The 20,657-nt window shown below is 51.5% G+C and overlaps 2 protein-coding genes across 7 annotated transcripts in view; both read right to left on the bottom strand.

Moving 5' to 3' along the window:
- Nucleotides 1-20,305, bottom strand: part of TFIP11 (tuftelin interacting protein 11) — a 25,666-nt gene extending 5,361 nt beyond the window's left edge. Inside the window, exons 1-10 of one of the 6 annotated variants that reach the window (XM_084819476.1) lie at nucleotides 20,231-20,305; nucleotides 6,907-7,117; nucleotides 6,384-6,537; nucleotides 5,587-5,743; nucleotides 4,815-4,942; nucleotides 4,028-4,180; nucleotides 2,434-2,946; nucleotides 1,815-1,921; nucleotides 1,123-1,291; nucleotides 719-962 (exon numbers count right to left, since the gene is read on the bottom strand). In XM_084819476.1, the coding sequence (XP_084675602.1) occupies nucleotides 719-962; nucleotides 1,123-1,291; nucleotides 1,815-1,921; nucleotides 2,434-2,946; nucleotides 4,028-4,180; nucleotides 4,815-4,942; nucleotides 5,587-5,743; nucleotides 6,384-6,537; nucleotides 6,907-7,112 (1,831 nt within the window). In that variant the 5' untranslated portion in view covers nucleotides 7,113-7,117; nucleotides 20,231-20,305. Of the gene's footprint in view, nucleotides 1-718; nucleotides 963-1,122; nucleotides 1,292-1,814; nucleotides 1,922-2,433; nucleotides 2,947-4,027; nucleotides 4,181-4,814; nucleotides 4,943-5,586; nucleotides 5,744-6,383; nucleotides 6,538-6,906; nucleotides 7,118-8,520; nucleotides 8,611-9,521; nucleotides 9,606-10,840; nucleotides 11,001-20,230 lie in introns of those variants that run through there. The other 5 variants (XM_084819472.1, XM_084819475.1, XM_084819474.1 and 2 more) reach the window with 5 other exon arrangements.
- Nucleotides 20,231-20,657, bottom strand: part of TPST2 (tyrosylprotein sulfotransferase 2) — a 25,490-nt gene continuing 25,063 nt past the window's right edge. The window contains exon 8 of the transcript XR_014785710.1: nucleotides 20,231-20,311. The gene's annotated coding sequence lies outside the window, so the exon portion shown is untranslated. The remainder of the gene's footprint in view (nucleotides 20,312-20,657) is intronic.

The following is a 20,657-nucleotide window of genomic DNA, read 5'->3' as shown; positions in this document are numbered from 1 at the left end:
TCTTCGTTTGCTTTTTAGAGGTCTTAGCAGTTTTTGTTTTTAGAGAAAAACCTGGAAACAGGGACTCTCTCTAGTGAGGACTCCAGAAACTCCTACGGGGGGAAGGGGGTGTGAGCAGCAACTCTTCAGCTGTTCCTTTCTCCCATGGATTCAGTTTCCCTTTGCCTCTGCCCAGCCCCCCTGCTCTCTACACTAGGGATAATCAACTACAGTCCTATAGTGGAGTGGACTTTGCACTGATCTGGAGGCACCAACGCAAATCCTTCTAAGTTGTGCTGTGTTCTTCCTCCCTGACGTTTTTCTGCCACTAAGAGCAACTGAGATGGGGAGAAAGTGATAAAGTGTCGTTGGTGGAGGCTGCACAGCAACAACTCTGCGCTCCCCCCCGCCCCCAATATCAACTGCAGGTAACTGCAAGGGTGTTGCTAATAGGCGGGTGGCCAAAATCAGGCACAGAGGACACGGTCAAGTGCTGACCTCTCTCTTGCCCTCAGAAACCACACACCTAGCCAAACAAAAATCCAAAGCATTTGATGGGCGAGAATAGTTCATGCACATTTAATCCACACACTGTATTCTGAGTCCACAATCTGGTGCCTGCTTTTGTGGGACGTTCCTGCAGCATTATGCCCATGGCCTTTCCTGCCGGTCAGGCCACCCGCCCCCATCTGCCCCTTTCTGCTTTGCTGGGGAGACGTGATGAGCTCCAGCAACTCACCCAGCTTAGGCACAATGTTCTTGATCATGAAGGCCTCCCAGGATCCCGGGGTGAAGACCTCCTTCCAGGGCTGCAGGATGAGCTTGGCGGAGGAGTCACTGGGATGCCATTTCTGGAGGGCGCTGGACAGCTTGTTGCGGATTGGCGAGTAGAGCGGCTCGAGCCGGGCCTGCATCAGTGGGAGCCAGGGATGGATCCACGAGTGGATGGGGACCGTGTCAGTAAGGGGGTTCCAGTTTTCCACCTTGGAGCAAGAGCAGAAATAAGCAGGAAGGAGAAGAGCCAGAGATATTCTACAACAATGTCCTTGTGGCTGAGCCTCCCCACCCCTGCAGAGTTGTGGGACAGGCACTGCTGAAGCCTCAATGACCCCCTCCCCGTTCAAAAAAGAGCTTCCCTCCTACCTCTTTCTGCAGCTTGGGGAAGATCAGCTGGTCCAAGATGTTGTCTAGGATCCACACCGGAATGATGTGCCCCCAGCTGTCAAGGAAGTCCACCATCGGGATGCAGTTCCGGGGCTGCCACTGCGCCACGATGCTTCGCACATACGGCATCCACGTCTCCCACATCAGCCTGGGGGAGCAAAGGCCCTGAAGTGATCACTGCAGGGGCCAAACCCATACAACCAAGGTTGCTTCTCTAGTAGAGACTAGAAGCATTTTAAGGGATGGTGTTTGTTGGAGTTCTTTTCTGAACTTACTGAATGGAGTTAGGGCGAGTTAGGAATATTTCTTCATCAGCTTTTATCTTCTGAGGTAGACGAGTTAGTGTGACCTGCTCAAGGCTACCCAGGGAGCTTAAAGCCTTTTCCACATTCAAAACAAGCAGGCCACCCACTGCAGTATGCTGGCCTCATAGTTATGTATTTCACAGAATCATAGAATAGGAGGGTTGGAAGGGGCCTACGAGGCCATCGAGTCCAACCCCCTGCTCAATGCAGGAATCCAAGTCAGAGCATCAATTTCTAGCCCACCCTGCCAGAAAAGCTACAAGCAAGTTACAAGACAGCTAAATAAAGGGATTACTGTCGCTTTAGAAGCACGCTTCTCCCTGGGAGAACTCCCCTTCCCCAATGTCCACAGATGGTCCAACTCACCTATGGAAAGCATCCGAGGCAAGGTCCTGCCCGCCATGCGATAGTAACTGATCATTTTCCAGCAAGCTCTTCCACTTGGCTAGGATTTCTGTGCCATACATGTAGTCCTGGAGAGAAGAAAGCACCCCCCCCCAAAAAAAAACAAGTGTGTTATGTGCACAAGCCCACAAGTGTAAAAGAAAAAGAGGGACATGGTCTTTCTGATCTTACATCACCTTGGCAACTTTGTGGTGTGATGGCTAGAGTGTCAGATAGGCAGAGGGAGAGGTGGGTTCAAATCACTGTTCAGCCATGAAGCTCACAGGATTGTTGTAGGAATGGGGAAAGGGTAGAGTTTCCTCAGTGGAGGAAAATAAAACCAGCAAACCGATAAATAAATTTTAGACAGAAAGGTAATTAATACATTTTTAAACTGCTAGGCATAGTTATGGTTGGGAAGCAAGTCTCCCACCACCCCCAGCTTGGACCATGGCCAGTGACTGAGAGTGTTTTGCCTCCCTGCTTGCGCCACCAAATTTGCTATCCCCATCTGCTCATAGCTTTTGAGACTGCATTCAAAGCCACACACACATTCTCGCAGAAGATCAAACTCCGGTTGCCCCCACACCCCACCACTCACCTTCAAAGGGTCCCAGTTCTTGAAGTAGTCCTTGACCAGCGGGAAGACAATGGCCACAGCCAGGTCCACGCGGTCAGACATCCTGTACTCCTCATAGTATTTATCTTGGAGGGTCTCAAAGATCTTGGCGCACTCAGGCAGGGTCAGGGGGTCTTCGCAGTTGGGCTGCATCCGCCTCTCGCACTCCTCCACTAGCTCCAGCACCTTGCTGAGGTTGCGGATGTCCGTCTCCTCATGGGCGAGGACCTCAGCCATCTTCTCGATCTCGTGGCTCAGGTTGACCACCATGTCCCGCTCGTACTGCAGCTGCCGGTCATTCTGGATGATCTCCTGCTCCGTCAGGTCGATGAGGAGCTGCAAGTTGTGCTCCAGTTCAGGCAGGGCGAAGGCTTGCACCTTCGCATCTTTGCCCAGTGGCGACTGCTGGGGGTTATCGTCAGGGATGTTGTGCTTCTGGCTGATCTGACTGTAGCTGTAATAGACCTTCTGTTCCCGGCCTGTCATGTCAATCACCTTCCGATTAAAAAAGAACAGAACCCAACATACAAAACCCCAAGTTCAAATAGACAGCAGGTGCCTCGTGGGTCACAGAGGGCTCAGCATATACAAAGGCGGTAGAAGAGTATCTTTCAAAGGGCCAATTTAAGCTGCTGTAGCAGCAGGCAATGTTTCCAATTCCAAGGAATTTAATCAGGCAGACTTCTGTGATATGCATATTTCTGCATATTCTAAAAGCCAACCTCAGTTGGTCTACCGAAGGTTTCCACTTATCTATCTTGCATCTTATAACACTGTATCAACTCTTTGCTATGCAGCAATGGGAAACCATCTGCAATCTCCAAACATATGGTCCACCCACATCAGGACAGGTTCACCCACCCCCTTCATTTCCCCTTGCATGATCTTGGTTCCACCATGACCCTCTTCTTCTGGGAACCCAAGGGACTGACGCAATCTGTTTTAGATGACAGGGCTTACCCCTGCCACACTTTGACCAAGAATGAAGAACCTGTGAGCATGTGCAAAGTGCCTCCCCCTTTGTCATCTTTAAGAGCTGTGCCTCTTGGTCCAGGTTTTGGCTCATAGGGACTGTTGAGGCTCCCTTACTTCTCTCTCTCTCTCTGTCTAAAATCAAGTTCTGCTTCTCCCAGGAAGATTATTCCCAAATGGGAAACACCCTGGAGAGCTCTCTGGCCCTTTCCAAGCTGATAGTTGTGGTTCACTTTGATAAATATGCCCCACAGGAAAAGCTATAGGGGCGGCCAAACTAAGCCTCAGTTTGCTAAGCCAGATTTGCAAGCAAGTCCACAAGAGCTCCTAGGCCAGAACAATTTATACTCACCTTCTGCTTACGACCCAAGTCACTGGCACAGCAGCAGCCAAGGTAAAAGGAAAGCCACCTAACTCTTTGAACCTGAAAGAAGAACCTTCCAGGCTGGCCTCCTGGGGATACTTTCCATGTTTCTTGCTTGCCACAGTGGAGGAATTAGTTACAAATCTGTGCTATGTTCCCTCTCTCCCACCCCCTGCCCCCAGGAAAAAGGTCAGCACAAGCCTGAAACAAGCCCGCTCTTTCTGTGAGCATCAGCCATACCTTCACTTGTGCCAGCTCCTTCTGAGGAGCTGACAATGGCTTGCCTGCCCTGCCCTTGGCTTTCAGCTCTTCCACAGTCTTGTAGGTGTATTTCGGCTTTTTCTTGCCTCCGCTTGGGTCCTTCCGCCACTGGCTGAGCTCCTTCTGGAATTCCTGGGGTGGGGAGAGAGGAGGGGCAAAGCCTGATATAGAGGCAGATCTTTCACAGACAGCAGAGCACAATCTATTGGGGACTGCAGGGTGGTGGCCTCTTTTGACTGTAATGGAGCTAAGCAGGGGATGTTTATGGCAGGTTGCATCCAAGGGTTTTTTGTTTTGTTCTTCTAAAGATCAACACCAACAAAAGAGTGCTGTTCCTCCAAACCAGCATGCAACATCAGAAGGTGTTCCTAACAGCCGTAGCCTGTTCCACAGTCAGATATTCTACAGACGGTGCCCGAGAGCAAGAGGCAAAATTTTAATTCCCCAGCCCTGCCAATTGTCAACTTAACTGGTTAAGGGTACACAAATGAAGTGCAAATTCAGGTTCCAGGAACTTATTTGTACCCCTGCGTAAATATTTGCAAAGGGTAAAGAGGAGATACACTGGCTATAAACAGACATCCCAACCCTATTTTGAATCATGAACTTTTGCCGGAAGCCTCTTGGACACCGAGCCAGAGACAACAGTCACTAATGCAGCAAGAAGGGGAAAGGGCCAACAGACAGCCATTTGAGGGGGGAAATCTCTACATTTCACCCACACAGGCCCAAATGTGACAAAGAAGAAAGTTTCAGTGCATTGTACCTCTTCTGCTTCTTCATCCGAGTCAACAACGGGGAAGTCCTGCAAGGACTGGGTGGTTCGTTCCGAGCCGTATGCCCCTATGGCTGCCTTTCCTTTCCTCTGCTTGGCCTCAATAGGGGTGATGATACCTAGGAAAATTCATGACAGTCAGTGACCTTAAGAACACAAAATGAGCAGAGCTGCCTGGAGAGGGAGGTGGGGTAGCCTAACGGCAGCTCTGCTCTTCCCTGGCCTCATAAGTACGCCAAACAGGTATCCTGGCTGCCACTCCAGAGGGCCATACCAGTGTATTCCCCCGCTCCTGTCAAAAGAAGTGCTGTGGTGTTGCATCCCTTGCTCTAAAAGGGCCAGCCCTGTAGCATTCTGGGAAAAGAGTGCTGCAGCTTCTTGTCTGCTTACCCAGAGATGACCATTTATCCCAGGTGAAGAGCAAATTGCAGCTCTGGAGATGTCCACCTTCTTCCCAAGCTAACTAGAATCTTTGCAAGGTGCTACTGTTTTCAGCCATGGTGCCAATTTTACAGGCAGGTCAAAATTATTGGTAGATGGCACTGTCAACATACATTGTATTTTGGACAATTCTAATTTGTGGCCTGAATGGATGGATATGTGATTTGCAGAGCTTTTGACTATATGTAATGAAGTTAGAACATACAAACTGGAAGGCTGATTCTGCATGAGCGAGAAAGAAAGGCAGAGACCATCTTGTCTTGTGTTTCCTCAAGAGTCTCCCCAAAAGCTCATACAACGAGGCAAAGGAGTTGTGCCATACCTTGAGCATTTTTTCCAAGGCCCCGGCCAGGCACGTAGCCCATTTTCTGAAGAAGTTTCTGCCCAATGCCCTTGGTGTGCCTCTCCCAGCTGCCAAGGTCTGTGAAGGATTTGGTTCCTCCCATGAAGCCCTTCTGGCTGGGTTTGAAATTGCCACCCTGTTTACAAAAAAAGAATAATTAAACATTCTAGTTCATTCCATGTGTGCTGCTCCTGACAGCCTTATTAGACAAGCACTGCAAGTTATATGGGGTATCTGTAACTGAGGCTGCACATACTCCACACCAACAAAATTGAGCCTGTCTGCTTTTCTCATTGTGGTTAGAGCTCCATGAGGTCCTTTAATAGGTTCCAGAACTAGTAAGAATGTGCAGAAGAGACTGAAAGAACTGGGCATGTTTAGCCTTGAGAAGAGAAGACTGAGGGGAGATAGGATAGCGCTCTTCAAGTACTTGAAAGGTTGTCACAGAGAGGAAGGCCAGGATCTCTTCTCGATCATCCCAGAGTGCAGGACACGGAATAATGGGCTCAAGTTACAGGAAGCCAGATTCCAGCTGAACATCAGGAAAAACTTCCTGACTGTTAGAGCAATACGACAATGCAACCAATTACCTAAGGAGGTGGTGGGCTCTCCCACACTGGAGGCATTCAAGATGAGGCTGGACAGCCATCTGTCAGGGATGCTTTGACTTCGATTCCTGCATTGGGCAGGGGGTTGGACTTGATGGTCTTATAGGCGCCTTCCAACCCTGCTATTCTATGATTCTATGTTTTATGGCCAAAACAAGAACAACTCACTGTCTTTAACTTCTTTGGCACAAACTCCTTGGGAATTTCTTCCTGCTTCACAGGCTTCTCGTCCTCATCAGAATCTTCATCGGTTATCTCATCAGCCGCTGGCTTCTTCAGCCCGGCGCTGATAAAGTTAACAGGGGCAGAGTAATCTCGAGACCTGGGTTAGCAAAAAGTATATTTTTTCAGAGGTGTTTCTGTAGCCTACAAAGATGCATTCAGAGGTGGAGCCGCCTCCTCTGTTCAAGCTCACTGCTGGCTAAAATCTACTCTGCTTGTTGAATTAATATCCCAAATTCAGAGGTTGCAACATACAAATTCAGAGGAATGCCTAAGCTTGTTTCTGTGGCTTGATTTTTTTTGTTAATTGTGAATAAGAAATATGCCCGCAAAGGTACCCCCAAAATCTGCTCTGTTTCAGCATTAACGGTGTCACAAACTTGGAAACAGGAATGCCGAACTTTGGAGAAGAGACTCATGAATCAGAACATTTCTGATCAGACCTGTCAGGACAGGGGGAATGTCCTACCGTTTGCCCCCAAAGCTGGGCCTCTCGTCATCTGAGTCATGCTCAGCCCACATGCCGTAAGTGGCCTCCTCCTTGGTCTGCCAGTGGCGCTGCCGGTTGGGGTTGAACTCATTCTGGAGGTCCCAGTCAGTGATCTCAAACTTCTCCATCTCCACATCGTCATCGGCCATGGTGTCATTTTTGCCATACAAGTGGGACAGCGACATAATGCCTGGCGGAGAGGAGGGAGGGGGACGTGGTTAACACAAGGGCAGGCAAGGATGTGGGGCAAGGGGGCAGATGGAACAGGAAACAGCCCAGACACACCCTAGACACATGCCTCTGCATCTCCCCTAACACTCCCTCTAAGATCCCTCCCTCACTTCTAAGCCTGACTTACTGTCACATTTCCCTTTGCCCCTGCTGTAAAACTTCAAAAGCCAAATCAAAACACAGACAAGAGACTTCAATTCCAAGGCTTTTAATCCACTTAATTCAACGGGTCATTCAGATGCTAATTGTCAGTGACCCACAGTCTACAAAGGAAATACCTTCAGGGAGTTTAAAGGAAAACTACAAGTTGCCCACCATCTGAGGAACAGGCGAGCTTGCTGTCCTAACTTAAGGGGGGGGGGGGAATCTCCCTCTATCTTGTAAGGACTCTAAGCGCAGCTCTTCCCTCCAGGCCAATCGGGCAGATCGCCTAAGCTCTGCCCCGCCATTTCTTTCTTGTTTCTGCGTCTAACATCTAAGAATTCAGGCTCTGCCAGCCCCACGTTTGCTATCTCTCACAGGGATGGGAGAAGAGGGGCCCTCTCCATCCAACTGTGCCTTTGATGCCCGAGGAGTAGACCTATCCATCTCTGCCCAGGCCTGGGAAATTTCCTCCCCCACGTTTTGCGGTTCCTCTTCAGACTCCGAGCTATTCTGCCAATCGCTGCACTCAGGGGCAACCCTGACACCTACACCCGCCCCCTCCTCCTCACTCTCCCCTTGCCAGCCCCCACTCCCCACCGTACACCAACCCTCTCCCAAGGCACTCTCCTTTGACCCCCGTACCACCACTCCTAAACATGACCCCGTCCCCCACCAGCCGCTTGCAACCCGCCCCTTGCAACCCACCCCCATCGCCCCACTCTGGCTTCCTCCTCTGCTGCTCCCGCAGCTTAGCAGCCACCCCCTCCCCACACCTGAGCCAGGCCCTCCTCTCCCCCCTGCCCCTCCTTTGACCCCACCGCCTCCCACCAGCACCCCCAACCCTGCTCCCCTTCCAGACTCATTGCAAGACCCCTCTACCCATCCCTCATTTGACCCCCACATCAGCCTCTTCCTTTGCTTTAAATAAAAAAAACCCCATACCCTCAACAGAAGCGAAGATACAAGGAATGAACGCTAAAGAGTAATAAGAAGAATGGCAGTAACAGTAATAGAAAACCTGCCCCCACCCCCGCAAGACTCACCTTTGACCCTCCCCCACTTGTAAAACTGACCCCTCCCTCCCCAGCCCGTCCTCATTTCCTCCTCCCTTTTCTCCCCCCCCCCCGCCCTCATGTCTGGCCATGGTTCATGGTTGCCAACAGCGGCGACCCAACCCCCCCCCCCCGCCATGGTCGTCATGGCGACCCGACGACCGACCCGCACACCCACCGCCCCCTCCGCTCGGCCGAACCGCGCAAGGGGGCCGCTGCCGAACTGCTCCCGCCGCTCCTCGCAGCTACCGCGCCTGCGCAGGAAGCCACTTCCTGGCAGGCACCGGCGAAGGAAAGAAAAGCCGGAGAGCGTCGCGGGCGGGCCGCTCCTTCCCTTTGTCTCGGTGGCCCAGGCGGACTGAAGGGCGGGGGAGCGGTTAGGGGTGGAATCCTCCGGTGGGGAAGAAGCGAAAAGAGGGGAGGCGAGAGCCCCTGAGCATGTGCGGAGTGCGCCTCTTTTCTTCCTTGGATGTGTCGGACTACAGCTCCCATCATGCCCAGCCAATATGGACAATGCCTTCCAGCTGTGTTGGGGTGGGGATGGAGAACTGCATTTGGGGAATGCCTTCGTTTTATTTTTATTTATTATTACATTTATATGCTGCCTTTCTCCCGCCCTGGAACCCAAAGCGGCTTACATAAATCCTCCCCTCCACTTTATCCTCACAACACTCCTGTGAGGCAGGTTAGGCTGAGAGTCAGTGACTGGCCCAAAGTCATGGCTGAGTGGGGCCTAGAAGACGCTCCCCCAGTCCCAGGGCAACACTCCAGCCACGGGCACATGCTCTGGTGCCGGCGCTCCTCAGGTGCAAAAAAGCCCCTGCCCCTGGGCTCCAGACACCGATCCGAGGGAGGGAGGGAGGGAGGGAGGGGGGGAGGGGGCCCATCTTAGCTCTGAGCTCATGCACAAAAGCACACCGCATGCTCATGGGCGCAACATGGGCCAGCGTGTGGCTTCCCTTCCGTCGTCCGTGCATCTTTATGTTCTGTGTTTGCGTTTTTTATTTTTAATGGGAGAATTTTCAGCTTCTGTCTTTTCACACATAACTTCCACCTGGATAATAAATGCAGCTGTTTGAGCTACAGCTGTTCTATGTGTACGCCCAGACCCATTGTGACAGTAATTCCCCCCACACACACACACCCATTTTAAAGAAAAACTGTTACCATCAGCTTCCTAACAAGCTCTGCTTCAGAAGCCAGCAAGACGAGCAATGGCAGAGTAAACCGATCCTGACAGGCTACAGAAGGCTGTCCTGCGTTTATCCATGCAACGCTGTAGCGGGCCGGGTCTGGTCCCACCCAGCTTCAACGGCTGGCTTCTCATGGGTGGGAAGAGGTGGGAAAGGGAGCTCTGCAGGCGGTTTTGGAGGGTTGGGGTCAATAAAAAGTTAACCAGACTCCTCTAGGAGAACCAACGGTCTGCCCAAGGCAGCTTCAGAGGCTCATGAACTGGATTATGTGAACCCACTGTAAAGGAGAGGGTCCCTGAGCATGTCCAGAGTGTCCTTCCAAATGGGCCCATGCTTCCCAACTGGAGAGAAGCGTAGTGGCTAGGGCCTCTGTCAAGGCAGCTTTAGGGCTTCCCAAACCCTGGGGCAGCCCCCCTTTGGGGCACAGAGCAGCAACACAGTTCCAGGAAGGACAAGGCCCTGCGCGTGGTGGCGGCTTTCCTGCCCCTTGAGCCACAGCTTGGGTAAACAGAACGGGCCCTGGCCAGGAACCACGCTGCTGCGCATTGGTGACTTGGGGGAGCTGAGCTCGGAAAAGACAGTTGCTTTGTTCTTGTGTTTTCAGCTTTAGGAGGGGGTCAGGGGTATGCCGGATTCCTCTGCTAATGCCAGGAGGGATTACCTGAAGGTCACGGTGTCCCACAAGCTTCTGCGGGTGCCCCCTGCCATCTGAAATTCAGTGGATGGCAACTGGCAAAGGCCCTCCTTGCCCATGGTGCCTCAATTATTATTATTAAATTAACGGATTGATGTTTTTATACTGCCTGTCAAGATAAGGGATCTTCCCAAGGCAATATAATAAGATGAGCCCCAAAATTAAAATATTAAAACAGCACATCAATAAATCAAATAAAACCACCAGATAAAAATACCAGCCACAGATAAAAACAGGAAGTATTGGCAGCAGATAAAACAGCTTCAGAGCCACAAGTCATCCCAAAGCCGGTTGGAATAAAAAGGTCTTTAGAGCCAACCTAAAGACCAAGAAACGTATTTTTGTTTCCACAGATGCAGGGCCACCACAGAAAATGCCCTGTACCTGGTACTCGCCAGCCTAACAACCTTTGCTGGTTGAATCAAAAAGCAGGGCCTCAGGTGCCGATCTTAAGCCTTGCGCAGCTGCACAGAAGTGCAGAGGGTCCTTCAAACGAATAGTCCCAAACCATTTAGGTCTCTAAAGGTTTGTACCAGCATCTTAAATTGGGCTTGGAAAGCAACAGGCGGCTAATGAAAGGCCCGGAATAGGTGTAGTACCTTCAGAATATGTTGTTCCTACGAGCATGCTGGCTGCCGCATTCTGGACCAGTTGCCGATTCTGAACCATCCTTCGGGGCAGCCCCACGTAGAATGCGTTACAGTAATCCAGCTTGGGGTGGGGATGCGGGGAGGGTCGTCTGGCGCCTCTTCAGCAGCAGGCCAAGCCCTCCTGGTTTTCCCAGGCCTTTTAAGATCATTACTTCTTTTGGTTTTGTTTTCCCTGCTGCTGCTTTCTCCTGCTGCTCAGTTGGTTTGTTTTCAAATGGTTGTTGCTGTGTTTTATCTCATGTGTTTTATCACATTTTGTACTTGTTCCGTTGTGAGCTGCACTGAGAACATTGATGCTGAAGGGCAGCATACCGTTCGAACAAGTAAACAGAACAAAAGGAGCGGCCAGTGCTGCCGGGCACGAACCGGGCTGCGTCCTGAAACACACCCACGACAGCTGCACAGCAGAGGGGAGGGTGAGCTGCTGGGCGCCCTGCCCTTCGGGAAGGTTCATCTACCATTCCCGCTCTGACAGAGGACCCCTGATAAGTTGCCAAGGGGGCCTTTGCTCCCCGCATGCCTCGCGGCCGGCATCTGTGCCAGGGCCCACTTCGGGCTTTGGGGGACCCTTGAGCAAGACGCCCTCATTGGGCCCCCTCCCTCAGCGAGTCTCCCTTCTCACCGCCATTGTCGCCAGCCGCTCTTCCTCTTCTTCCTCATCTTTGCTACCACTTTTGGCTTGGCAGGCCGACAGCTAGTGAGCAAGCTGGCCATGGCGTCTGCTGCTGCTCCTCTTCAGCACCCCTGTTCCCTGGGTCAGCGCGAGAGGCAGGGGAACAAGCAGGCTGCGAGGGTGAAGAGGAGCAGCCAGTCCAGGGGCCGCTTGGCACCTGCCCAGCCACGTCCACTTGGCGCTAGCCGTGGCCTCTGTCTGCTGGATAATAGACGGTTCTGCCTCTGTTTGTACATTGGGCTGGGTCAAGGGGGAGGGCCTTTTCAGTGGCCACACCAGACTCTGGGACTCCCAGCCTAGGAGACCCCCCCCCCACCGCTTCCTTGATGACCTTCCACCACAGCACAATGGCCTTCCTTTTTAGGAAGGCTTTTGGCCTTTGGTGGCTTAGCACCTGCTTGGTATGTATTAATTAATTAATTAATTAATTATTTCATTTCTATACCGCCCAATAGCCGAAGCTCTCTGGGCGGTTCACAAAAATTAAAACCAAACAACACACAATAAAACAATTTAAAATATATAGAACATTAAAACCACAATATAACAATACAACCACAATAAAACCTAGCAGCAGTGCAAGAGTTTAAAATACAGATTTAAAACAGCAAAGATAAAAATTTAGAAAGCTAAAATGCTAAAATGCCTGGGAAAATAAAAAGGTCTTCACCTGGCGCCGAAAGGAATACAATGTAGGTGCCAGGCAAACCTCATTAGGGAGCTCATTCCAGAGCCGGGGTGCCACAGCAGAAAAAGCCCTCCTCCTAGTAGCCACCCGCCTCACTTCCTTTGGCAGGGGCTCACGGAGAAGGGCCGCTGATGATGATCTTAAGGTCCGGGCAGGCACATATGGGAGGAGGCGATCCTTCAGGTAACCTGGCCCCAAGCCGTTAAGGGCTTTGAATGTTAACACCAGCACTTTGAATCAGGCCCGGAAATGGACCGGCAGCCAGTGCAGCTGGAAAAGTACTGGCGTAATATGAGCTCGCAGGCCAGTCCCTGTTAACAACCTTGCTGCCCTATTTTGGACCAGCTGAAGTTTCCGGACCGTTTTCAAAGGCAGCCCCACGTAGAACGCATTGCAGTAATCCAGACGAGAAGTTATCAGAGCAGGGATAACTGTAACTAGGCTCTCTCTGTCCAGATAAGGGCGTAGTTGGTATACCAGCCTAAGCTGATAAAAAGTGCTCCGTGCCACTGAGTTCACCTGTGCCTCAAGTGACAGTTCTGGATCCAAGAGCACCCCCAAACTACGAACCTGATCCTTTAGGGGGAGTGCAACCCCCTCCAGAACAGGTTGAATATCACCTAGCCGGGCAGACGAACCACCCACTAACAGTACCTCTGTCTTGTCTGGATTGAGTTTCAGTTTATTAGCCCTCATCCAGTCCACTACCGTGCCCAGGCACTGATTCAGAACAGCCACTGCCTCACCTGGTTTTGATGAGAAAGAGAGGTAGAGCTGGGTGTCATCTGCATATTGATGGCACCTCAGCCCACACCTCCGGATAACCTCCCCTAGCGGTTTCATGTAGATGTTAAACAGCATGGGGGATAAAATAGAGCCCTGTGGAACCCCATGGCACAATTGCCATGGCACAGAGCAATAATCCCCCAGCACCACCTTCTGGAATCGGCCATCCAAGTAGGAGCGGAACCACTGTAGTGCAGTGCCTCCAACTCCTAACCCAGACAACCTATCCAGAAGGATACCATGGTCGATGGTATCGAAAGCCGCTGAGAGGTCCAGGAGAATCAACAGGGTCGCACTCCCCTTGTCTCTCTCCCGGCAGAGGTCATCCCACAGGGCGACCAAGGCAGTTTCCGTTCCAAAACCAGGCCTGAAGCCCGATTGAAATGGATCTAGATAATCCGTTTCATTCAAGAGTGCCTGGAGCTGTCCTACAACCACCTGCTCAAGCACCTTGCCCAGGAAGGGGATGTTGGCCACTGGCCTATAATTGTTAACATCTCTGGGTCCAGGTTAGGCTTTTTCAGGAGTGGTCTAATTACCGCCTCTTTAAAAGCGGCAGGCACCACTCCCTCTCTCAAGGAGGAATTTACAACCTCCTGGACCCAGCCAGACATCCCCTCCTCGTTTGATTTAATAAGCCATGAAGGGCAAGGGTCAAGCACACAAGTGGTCGATCGGACTTGGCCAAGCACCTTGTCCGCATCCTCAGGCCTCAGTAACTGCAACTCATCCAATAAAACTGGACCAGACGGTGCTCTGAACGCCTCTACCAATGGAACTGCATTAATGGTGGTGTCCAATTCATGACGAATTTGAGCGACTTTATCCTCAAAGTGCCTGGCAAACTTGTCACAGCGTGCCACCGAGGGTTCCACCGTCTCTCTCCCTGGCCCAGAATGTAACAGGCCGCGAACCACTTGGAAAATCTCCGCTGGACGACACTGAGAAGATGCAATGCTGGTGGAAAAGAACTGTCCCTTGCCACCCTCACCGCCACAGAGTAGGCTCGATAGTGGGCTCTTACCTGTGTTCGGTCAGACTCGGCACGAGTTTTCCTCCACCTGCGTTCTAGCCGTCTCCCCTCTTGTTTCATTGCCCTCAGCTCAGGTGTATACCAAGGAGCTGGCCGGGCTCTGCTCAGAGGGAGAGGGCGCTTGGGCGCGATCGTGTCAACCGCCCGAGTCATCTCTGCATTCCACAGAGCGACCTGGGCTTCGACAGGAGCACCAGCCATACCAGCGGGAAAATCCCCCAGAGCCCTCTGGAATCCATCGGAATCCATTAATCTCTGGGGGCGGACCATTTTAATAGGTCCCCCACCCTTGCAGAGGGGAAAGGCCGCCAGGAGTCTAAACCTCAGCAGGAAGTGATCTGACCATGACAAAGGGACAGATGTTAATTCCTCCACTTTCAGATCACCATCCTCCTGCCCAGTCGAGAAAACCAGATCAAGCGTGTGTCCTTTTATATGCGTTGGGCCGATGACATGTTGGGACAGCCCCATGGTTGTCATGGCGGCCATGAAGTCCTGAGCCGCCCCGGATACAGCGGCCTCGGCATGGAAGTTGAGATCCCCCAGGACCATCATCCTGGGGGTCCTCAACACCAAGTCCGAGACCACCTCCGTCAGCTCAGGCAGGGAGTCTGATGGGCAGCGGGGTGGGCGGTACACCAACAGAATCCCTAATCTGTCCCGGGTACCCAACACAAGGTACAAACACTCAAGATCTGCACTCGAATGAGCAGGAAGCCTGGAGAGGGAGATTGAATTCCTATAGACCACGGCAACCCCCCCTCCCCGACCCTCAAGTCGGTGTTGGTGCTGCACCGAGTACCCAGGAGGGCACAGCTGGGAGAGAGTGACCCCTCCCAGTTCCCCCACCCAGGTCTCAGTAATACATGCCAGGTCAGCCCCCTCATCCACAATCAAATCATGGATGAGGGAGGTCTTATTTTGGGCCGACCTGGCGTTCAGCAGCAGCACCACCAGACCCGAGGGCAGGCTGGTAAGGCCGCCAGGAACCATCAGGTTGGGGGAAGAACCAGAAGAGGGGACAGCCGTAAGGTGTCTAGCCCCTCTTCTCCTCAGCTGGCCTGTTAATCCCCCAACGCCAGACCTCCCCCTGCCCGTGACCACAGTTATGGTGGCACCTCCCCCACCCCCTGAGTTGCCCAATAGTCCTCCCAGGCACATATTAAAATGTTAGGATATAAAATGCACAACAGTTTAAAAGAATATAAAAGATAAAAGAGATAAAAGAGAACAGCAGCTAAGAAGGAGCAGATAAAGTCCACGTTTGCCCCTTTCCCCTTGTCTTTAAGCTGCTGCCCTCTGCTGCTGCTATTTGCTGCTGGTACTGTGGCTGCTGGTGTCTCTGGAGAGGCAGGTGGGTAGGTCTTCAGATCCTACGCAACTCCAAGTGCGACGCTAAGTGCGCACTTAGCGTCGCGCTTGGCGCGACGCCGAGGCGCACGCCAAGGCGCTGCCTCTGGCAGCCCCGCCTTAAGTACCTGTGGGCGGGGGCAGTACTGGCCTGCTGACTCCCCAGCAGTGGTGTGGCGGAGAGGAGGCAGTGCGAGCGAGCGCATCTCCAGGAGCTTGTTTGGAGCACGAGCAACAATGTCACCTGCCATGGTCAGTGAGGGACCCTCTGGCAAGTGACAGCAGGTCTGTCAAGTTTTGCTGACTTCCGGAGGGGTAGCCCCGTTAGTCTCTTTGCAGTAACAACAACAAAATCTTGTGTCACCGCAAAGACTAACACATTTATTTTGGCACAAGCTTTTGTTGACACTGCTCACATTTCAACAGATGCATTTAGTGTTGACCTAAAATTTACATGCACATGCTGGCAGTGATGGTGGGAATGTAAACTATGCTGTCAGAGGAACCTGAAAAGCAAAAAGTACAGACAGCGATGAGTACCTTCATAGTTGCCATTCAGGTTTGACTACTTTTTGTGACAGAGTAGGGTAGAGGAAGTCAGAGAATGAGTAAAAAACCAAGCAGACTTTCCTTTGCTTTGCTGGGTTCCAGAGAGCTGTCCACACCTTGGGGTGTGCGGCTGTACACTCTTCTTGGGAGCATGGTTATGGAGGCTATCTGGATGAGTTCCTGCACTTCAAGACGTACTGCTGCAATACTTTTACTGTTTATGCCTACTGTCCATAATGGTTCTGTTGGTTTTATCTGCTCCTTGTTCCCTGACAATGGTTTGTTGTTCTTTTTAATGACTTCATTGCATTTTAATCATATTGTGCTGTTGCTGGCCACCCTGAATGTATAGGAAAGGTGGGGTAAATCTGTTTCTGATTAGTAAATAAAATAGACATTTGAAGTTTGATAATTAGAGAACAAACATTACATGGCCCTCTTAAACAGAGCTTTGAAAAGTTCTCAAGCGAGTAAAAAACATCTGCTCCAGACAATACACTCTAAGGATCTCTTTTACTTCCACAGATTTTGCCTTTCACGACAGTGTTCAAACACAGTACTCATTTTGTCCTTGGGAGATGGGACTGTCCAAACTATGCAAATAAAAGCAAAAGGAGTGCTTTTCATTGGATACTCGATTTGACAACATGTTTGGGTAACAGATGCCCACTTTTGCTGTTTGCAATATTTTTTTCTCTTCAAAGCAACACGGGGCAATTTGCATCTAAGTAGTGGGGTTGGAGTGGAAGAAAGCCAGTCATTCCTGGAACACAGTGCCAAAATCGAGCCTATGCTGGATTTCCTCCCCCTGTATCAGTTCAGGTTTACAAGGCAGGCCTTCCAGACAGGATAGTTTCCCCACCACTACTATGATTTTTATAAATTTTAAATGGACTGCTGGAGAGCTGAGGGAAACGCACCTGCCATCCCTGAAAATATCCCCCAGGCTCAGCTTCACATTAGCATTGGCATTACAGCACACCAAGGCACCTCTGCCTGCAGGACAAGTTAGGAGAGGTGCTCCAGACTTTTGGGACCCGTGGGCACATTTGTGGATTTGAGAAACTGCTGTGAGCACCACCACAAAATGGCTCCTCTGGAGGATATGGCTAGTCACATAATGGCTGCTGTCAGGGCCTGGCTAGTCAAGACGTGAGTGGCGTGGGGAGAAATAGCGAGGCTAGAGACAGGGTGGGGGGTGGGGTGGGGAAACAGTTGCTTCCTGGCCCACCTGATCTTCCATCTACACTGACCTTTCCCTGTTGCTCTCTCCCCCCCTCTCCACTCCCAGGCTCTAGCCTTGCTATTTCGCCATCCCCCAACCCCTTTCCTTGCTATTTCTCTCCTTTCCCTGTCCTTCCCCTTCTTCTTTCTCTCCCTTCCTAGCCCCTAGCCTTGATCTTTCTCTCCCACTCACCCCTTTACCTTGCTATTCCTCCCCCCTCCTAGCCCCGCTCTCTCTCCCCCTTTGCCTTGCTTTCTCTTCCTACCTGCTAAACAGCTGATTAGCAGCAGGTCCAGGAACAGGAAGGAGAACCTGGCCCCCTAACGATGTTCAATTTTTAAATTAAAACATTCCTTCTGAAGGGGGCAGGGGGTGGAGAGGTTTGCAGGCACTGTTGGAGGTCCCCGAAGGCACGTGCCACAAGACTCTGCTCTTTTTGCTGCCGCAGACTGACATGGCTGGACTCCTAGGAAGTCTATCAACATATATTAATGGGCAGTACCCGGGTGGACACTAGTGCAAATGTAAATTACTTTGCACTAGCACAAGGGACCTCTAGCGCAACACCAGGGGCATTAGTTGAAGGCACACTTGGAAGAAACTGATTATCTAGACCCATTTCAGTCGGGCTTCAGGCCTGGGCATGGGACAGAAATGGCCTTGGTCGCCTTGGTGGATGATATGAGGAGGGCTCTGGATGGGGGCGAATGCTCCTTCCTTGTTCTCCTCGACCTCTCAGTGGCTTTTGATACCGTTGACCACGGTATCCTCCTGGACCGCCTGGAGGGGTTGGGCATTGGAGACACTGTATTGCGGTGGTTCCAGTCCTTCCTCTCCGGCAGGTACCAGAGGGTAGCACTGGGAGAGGAGGTTTCGGACCCGTGGCCACTCACTTGTGTGGTGCCACAGGGTTCCATCCTCTCCCCGATGCTATTTAACATCTATGTGAAGCCGCAGGGGGCTATCATCAGGAGGTTTGGGGTGCAGTGTCATCAATATGCGGATGACACGCAGCTCTACCTCTCATTCAAATCTTCACCAAGGTTGGCCGTAGAATCCCTGTCCAAATGTCTGGAGACGGTGAGTGGCTGGATGGGGAGGAATAAGCTGAAGCTGAACCCTGACAAGACCGAGGTACTTTTGGTGGGAGACAAGAGGAGGCTGGGGGATGTTGACCTGGTGTTGAATGGGGTACGGCTACCCTTGAAAGACCAGGTCCGCAGCCTGGGGGTCATTTTGGACTCCCAGCTGTCCATGGAGGCTCAGGTGTCAGCTGTGAGCCGGACAGCGCTGTATCAACTCCATCTGATACGGCGGCTGCGCCCCTTCCTTCCCGACCATCTGCTCCCATCGGTAGTACATGCCCTGGTCTCCTCTCGTTTAGACTACTGTAACGCGCTCTACGTGGGGTTACCCTTGAAGACGGTTCAGAAACTGCAGCTGGTACAGAACGCGGCGGCTCGCCTGATTAAAGGCAGCCGCCGGCGAGATCACATCACTCCAGTGCTGAAGGAGTTGCACTGGTTACCAGTTGTTTTCCGGGCCAAATTCAAGGTGTTGGTTTTGACCTTTAAAACCCTGTATGATTCCGGCCCAGCCTATCTTAAGGAGCGCCTCCAGCAGCACCAGACAGGCCGCTTAACAAGATCAGCCTCGGATGGCCTTCTCTCTTCCCATCAGCCAGGACAGTTAGACTGGTGGGGACGAGGGAGAGGGCCTTTTCTGTGGTGGCCCCCACTCTGTGGAACTCCCTCCCTAGGGAACTCCGTCATGCCCCCTCTTAAATGAGCTTCCGTCGAGCATTAAAAACATGGTTGTTCAGGCAGGCATTTGGGATGGGTGAGGGTATTTTAGAAAATGTATTTTATTGTAGAATTTTATTGTGTTAAACTGTTTTATTGTATGTTGTACATCGCCCAGAGTGGCTGGGTTACCAGCCAGATGGGCGATTAATAGATTTAATAATAATAATAATAATTAGCTGGCATGACGGGTTTTCTGGAGACTCTCATGCTAGATAACGCAACTGTTGCTGGTGCACTAGAGGTCCTGCACGCAAACGCAATGTAATTTATGTTTGTGCTAGTGCCCGACTGGATACTGCCCATTAACATATCTTTTAAAAATATTAAAAATGTTGTTCAGGCTGCTAGAGTTACTCTCGTATATTTGGCAGCAGAAAAGACTTCACAAAAAGCTGCTTTAAAATGGGAGTTACAAATTTGACCATGGAAAAGGACACCTTTGCAAGAAAGTAAGAGACTGATCTGGGAAAAGCCACCACAGGGAGAACATTTCTTTGCCCAGACGGATCCTCCCAACTTGGCTGCTGTTTCAAAGTGCAATCGCTTGAAATTTTCTGCTTTGATACTGTTCTGTCTTCCCCTTCTTACCTCGCCCGACAACTATCACGGTAACTAAAAGGCAAGGGGGAATGTTGGAAAAACAAACACATGTGTGCAGTCTCCCGGAGCCCTTAAGGAAGGAGGGCAGAGGCCAAGACATTTCTCGGTATTTAGCTGCTGGATGCGCAATTATGGTATGTAAAAATTAGGAACATTTCTGCAGCCCTGAGGAGCCCTGGCGTGGTGAGAACTGGCAGAAACAGATGAATGTGGCAGATGACAGGGGGAAGGGAACATACCTGGAGGTCAGGTCAAATAAGATGGGCAGGTGTTTCCAGATTTAAAGGGTGGGGAAAGTTTCCAGCAGCCATCACAGAGGGAGTCACACCGGGGTTCTTGTCAAAGCCGAGAACAGTGCAGTGCGTGCAAGAAAGTGGCTGCTGGGGAGAGACACAAATCCAGACATTTGCCAATAGCTCTGCCACAACTGCCTCCTTCTTGCTTCTCTGTTGGGCTTTAAACGGCTTCTTGTAGCTTTTGAACGTGATCAAATATTAATTGCACAAAACAGGGGGTGGAGGGAGGAGGGAAGAGGGGAGAACACACAGGCTGCAGCCCTATCAAATATTCATCAGTCCACCCCTGCCAACAGAGAGGGAGGAGAATCCATTACTGTGACAATCTGCTCACCTCGCCCTGGGAAGTTCGTTCTGTGGCTTGCTTGCTGCTGGTTTCTCTCAAGCAGAGGGGAGACGAATCCTTGGCTGCGGGCTGGGGAGAGAGGAAGGGAAAGCCACAAGGCCAGTGAGATGTTGGGCAGATTAGTGGCTGGGCCTTGGAGCCGACCTTCTCCACAGCCGTTTTCCCTCCAGAAGCTGACTGTATCTCAATTTTCTCTTGCTGCTGAGGGAATTAGGAACATTGGAAGCTGCCTTCTGCCGAGTCAGAGCCTTGGTCCATCTAGCCCAGTATTGGCAGCACTGACTGGCAGCAGCTCTGCAGGGTTTCAGGCAGGATTATTTCCCAGTTGCAACTGGAGATAGGGGGGACTGCACCTGGGACCTTCTGCTTGCAAAGCAGGGGCTCTGCCACGGAGCTACGCCCCCCCCCCCCCGGT

This window comes from Heloderma suspectum, chromosome 13 (assembly GCF_057233095.1).
Source record: "Heloderma suspectum isolate Gila_16-S chromosome 13, 16-S_ref, whole genome shotgun sequence".
Classification (NCBI taxonomy): domain Eukaryota; kingdom Metazoa; phylum Chordata; class Lepidosauria; order Squamata; family Helodermatidae; genus Heloderma; species Heloderma suspectum.
The sequence above is the reverse complement of the archived record's forward strand: the minus strand, read 5'-3'. Positions and strand labels throughout refer to the sequence as shown.